This window comes from Etheostoma cragini, chromosome 22 (assembly GCF_013103735.1).
Source record: "Etheostoma cragini isolate CJK2018 chromosome 22, CSU_Ecrag_1.0, whole genome shotgun sequence".
NCBI lineage: Eukaryota > Metazoa > Chordata > Actinopteri > Perciformes > Percidae > Etheostoma > Etheostoma cragini.
This window is the reverse complement of record NC_048428.1, coordinates 21,544,228-21,548,112: the sequence shown is the minus strand read 5'-3', so window position 1 is coordinate 21,548,112 and position 3,885 is coordinate 21,544,228. Positions and strand designations below refer to the sequence as shown.

Sequence of the window (3,885 nt, the reverse complement as noted above, 5' to 3'; positions counted from 1 at the left end):
AATAGATGAATGAATGAGACATTAAATGTACCAATAATATAACAAATAAATGACTCAATAGATGAATGAATGAGACATTAAATTTACCAAAATATAACAAATAAATGACTCAATAGATGAATGAATGAGACATTAAATTTACCAATAATATAACAAATAAATGACTCAATAGATGAATGAATGAGACATTAAATTTACCAAAAATATAACAAATAAATGACTCAATAGATGAATGAATGAGACATTAAATGTACCAAAAATATAACAAATAAATGACTCAATAGATGAATGAATGAGACATCAAATGTACCAATAATATAACAAATAAATGACTCAATAGATGAATGAATGAGACATCAAATGTACCAAAAATATAACAAATAAAGGACTCAATAGATGAATGAATGAGCCTTCAGATGTTATTTAAAGATTTTTGAGTTGTTATTGTTTCTATTTTTTATTCCATTCATCATCTTTACTTCACGTGTCTCTAGTTATCCGTTGTTTACGTTTCTCTATCTTCCGTAAATCAGACTTTTTAAACAAACGCTGTGTGTCTGCAGCGTCCGACGTGAGGCCCGAGGCTGCGGTCCCCCCGGAGGAGGACGCCCCGACTCCAGCCGAGGCCCCCGTCATGCTGGGACCCCTGGAGAATAAGACCTTTGTGGACGAGCTGTCTGACGGAGTCCAGTCCATGGACGTCAGGTGAGACGTTTGACTTTGTCTCCGTTTTGACTCTCCATGTGTATTTCAGTTTTTTTTGTTTTTTTTAAGTCTCTCTGGTTTTGGTCTCACTGCAGAACTTCATTTTTTAAAACCAGGCCTCATATTTAGCATCGAGTCTGCATGTTTTTTGTCAGTATAACAAAAGAAAATACAGTTTTTGTACAGTTTTGTTGTTGTTTTTCTAAACTGTTTGTACATTTGTACATTGTCGGCCAAGTGTTGTCTGCATCGAGATGATTCCACACGCACCAATCCTACCAGACTCTGGTCCACTAGCCTGGTCCTACCAGACTCTGGTCCACCAGCCTGGTCCTATCAGACTCTGGTCTATTAGCCTGGTCCTACCAGACTCTGGTCCACTAGCCTGGTCCTACCAGACTCTGGTCCACTAGCCTGGTCCTACCAGACTCTGGTCTACTAGCCTTGTCCAACCAGACTCTGGTCCACTAGCCTGGTCCTACCAGACTCTGGTCCACTAGCCTGGTCCTACCAGACTCTGGTCCATTAGCCTGGTCCTACCAGACTCTGGTCCACTAGCCTGGTCCTACCAGACTCTGGCCCATTAGCCCGGTCGTACCTTAAAACCTTTAATGCTGAAGATGTGTTTTGAGAAGTGCAAATTAACACAAAAACCCTGTCTCTGTCATCATTGTGTCTTGAAGTTCTCCATCTGTCTCCACCAGTCCTGTGTCCAGGGACGAGCAGCCGAGCGCTCACGAGTTTTCGCCGCTCACAGAGGGGACGGATGGCTGTCCCCTGGAGCACCTGATGGAGCTGGACGCCCACGCTCGTGGACAGCAACAGGGCAGGGACATGCCCTCCTACCCTAAACTGCAGGCCGGCAGCGGGGTCGGAGACCTCAACAAGAACCTGCTGATCCAAGCGTACAGCGCCGCCTCCGAAACCTCCCAGCTGATCCACAGCGTCGGGCCCAGCAAACTGGACGTCCAGTAGTCAGGTAGAAACCCGCCATTTCAGTTTCTCAAAGTCCAAGGTGATGTCTTTAAATGTCTTGTTTTGGGGCACCTGGTAGAGCGTGCACCCCTATACAGAGGCTCAGTCCTTGCCTCGGTGGCCGTGAGTTCGATTCTGACCTGCAGCCTTTGATCTCCTTCTGTCTGCCCTTTCATGTCTAAGCTGTTCTATCGCAGAAAGGCCTAAAATGGCAACAAAACCCCAAAGATATACCCTTTGATGATGTACGATATAAAACAGAAATGAGCAGGAAACCTTCATATCTGTGAGATTTTAGTTCATTTTTGCATTAAAAATTACTTATTTTCTTCAACTCGCTATCAAAATAGTTGGCGATTATTTTTCCTGTCGATCGACTAAATCGACTGGTCTCGACAGACTCTGGTCTACCAGCCTGGTCCTACCAGACTCTGGTCCACTAACCTGGTCCTACCAGACTCTGGTCCACTAGCCTGGTCCTACCAGACTCTGGTCCACTAGCCTGGTCCTACCAGACTCTGGGCCACTAGCCTGGTCCTACCAGACTCTAGTCTACTAGCCTGGCCCTACCAGACTCTGGTCTACTAGCCTGGTCCTACCAGACTCTGGTCCACTAGCCTCGTCCTACAAGACTCTGGTCCACTAGCCTGGTCCTACCAGACTCTGGGCCACTAGCCTGGTCCTACCAGACTCTAGTCTACTAGCCTGGCCCTACCAGACTCTGGTCTACTAGCCTGGCCCTACCAGACTCTAGTCTACTAGCCTGGTCCTACCAGACTCTGGTCCACTAGCCTGGTCCTACAAGACTCTGGTCCACTAGCCTGGTCCTACAAGACTCTGGTCTACTAGCCTGGTGCTACCAGACTCTGGTCCACTAGCCTGGTCCTACCAGACTCTGGTCCACTAGCCTGGTCCTACCAGACTCTAGTCTACTAGCCTGGTCCTACCAGACTCTGGTCCACTAGCCTGGTCCTACAAAACTAAAGGGAAAACCGTATAAAAGACCAGAGAGATGAACAGACAAAAGGAAAGAGAATGGCCGATGATAACAGGAAGTTAGTTAACTTGTTGAGCATTCACGCGGTTTCTTACGTCCCCCCTGCTGTGTAGGACGGTGCCGGGTTTAACTGAATCATGAATGCAACACAGATTTAAAACACAACGTGAAGCTGTGTTTTTAACCGTTGTCTCTTCTGTCTTCTTTCTCTCTCTCTCTCTCTCTCTCTCTCAGGGCTTTTTCGGGAGGAAGTTCTGGAGGAAAGTTCTGGAGGAAACGACCAAGAACAACACTCACTTCCACAAAGGAACAAATGCTGAACTAATTTCACATCTGTATTACCAAACATCGCATAACGGTGTAGCTTCTGGCCACATTTTGAGGAAGTGCAAATGGGCAATTCTAACTCTCACACACACACAACAGAGTTGGACAAAATCATGCAGATCATGTGACGTGTATATATTTAAGACATGAAAAGGGAGAATGAGCAGAGTTGTTGCATGTTTCTCATATAATAAACGTTTAGGAAAGTATGTCCGAGGCTCAACTCTGCACAAATTAAGTTCCCTTTTCAGTCACAGATCACATTGATTTTGCATTTAAGATATACCCCGTCATCTGACTTAACCTTTAAATGACCAACTCTCGGAAATCAGACCATCTCGTGCACGCCGGTTCCTGTTGGAGCCAGTATTGCCCAGCTGCACCGCCACAAACTGTCACTCAAGCATCTCCCGCCGCTTTAGCCTCTCATCCTTGCTTTTGTAAAACTCTGTAAATAGATCCGACCGGGTGGGGGAGTCAGGGAGCGGGTCTGTAGCAGTTCACCTGGAGGGAAGGCCGTAAAACACACGCTGTCGTGTGAATCCCGTGTAGCATCTTCAGTAAGGACTAGCTAGTTGAGCTGTTAATGGTTGTAGCCGTGTACTTGAACAGTGTGTGGCAGTTTCTCTCTTTCTGTCGGTGTTTCTGATGGTTCCTGTGTGTCTATCTCACCTCTGACAGCGACACCTACTTCCATAAGAAACCCGGTCTGTTGTAGATCTCCCGCCGCCCCGCCGCTGGAGAAAAACCCCCGTCAGCGACTGATATTATAACCCCGCTGATTACACGTAACACTTAGCCTGTCGCTTTGGTTTGCCTGCTGCTCGGCACTTGATCCATGGACGTTTTTGCGGAGGTGCAACAATCCACAGCGAGGACAT

General features: G+C 46.5%; 1 protein-coding gene across 1 annotated transcript in view; it reads left to right on the top strand.

Annotated features, from left to right (window-relative positions):
* map7d2b (MAP7 domain containing 2b) overlaps positions 1-3,885 on the top strand; it is a 26,308-nt gene extending 22,423 nt beyond the window's left edge. The window contains exons 12-14 of the mRNA XM_034862805.1: positions 564-705; positions 1,389-1,684; positions 2,912-3,885. Coding sequence (XP_034718696.1) covers positions 564-705; positions 1,389-1,680 — 434 coding nt within the window. The 3' untranslated portion in view covers positions 1,681-1,684; positions 2,912-3,885. The remainder of the gene's footprint in view (positions 1-563; positions 706-1,388; positions 1,685-2,911) is intronic.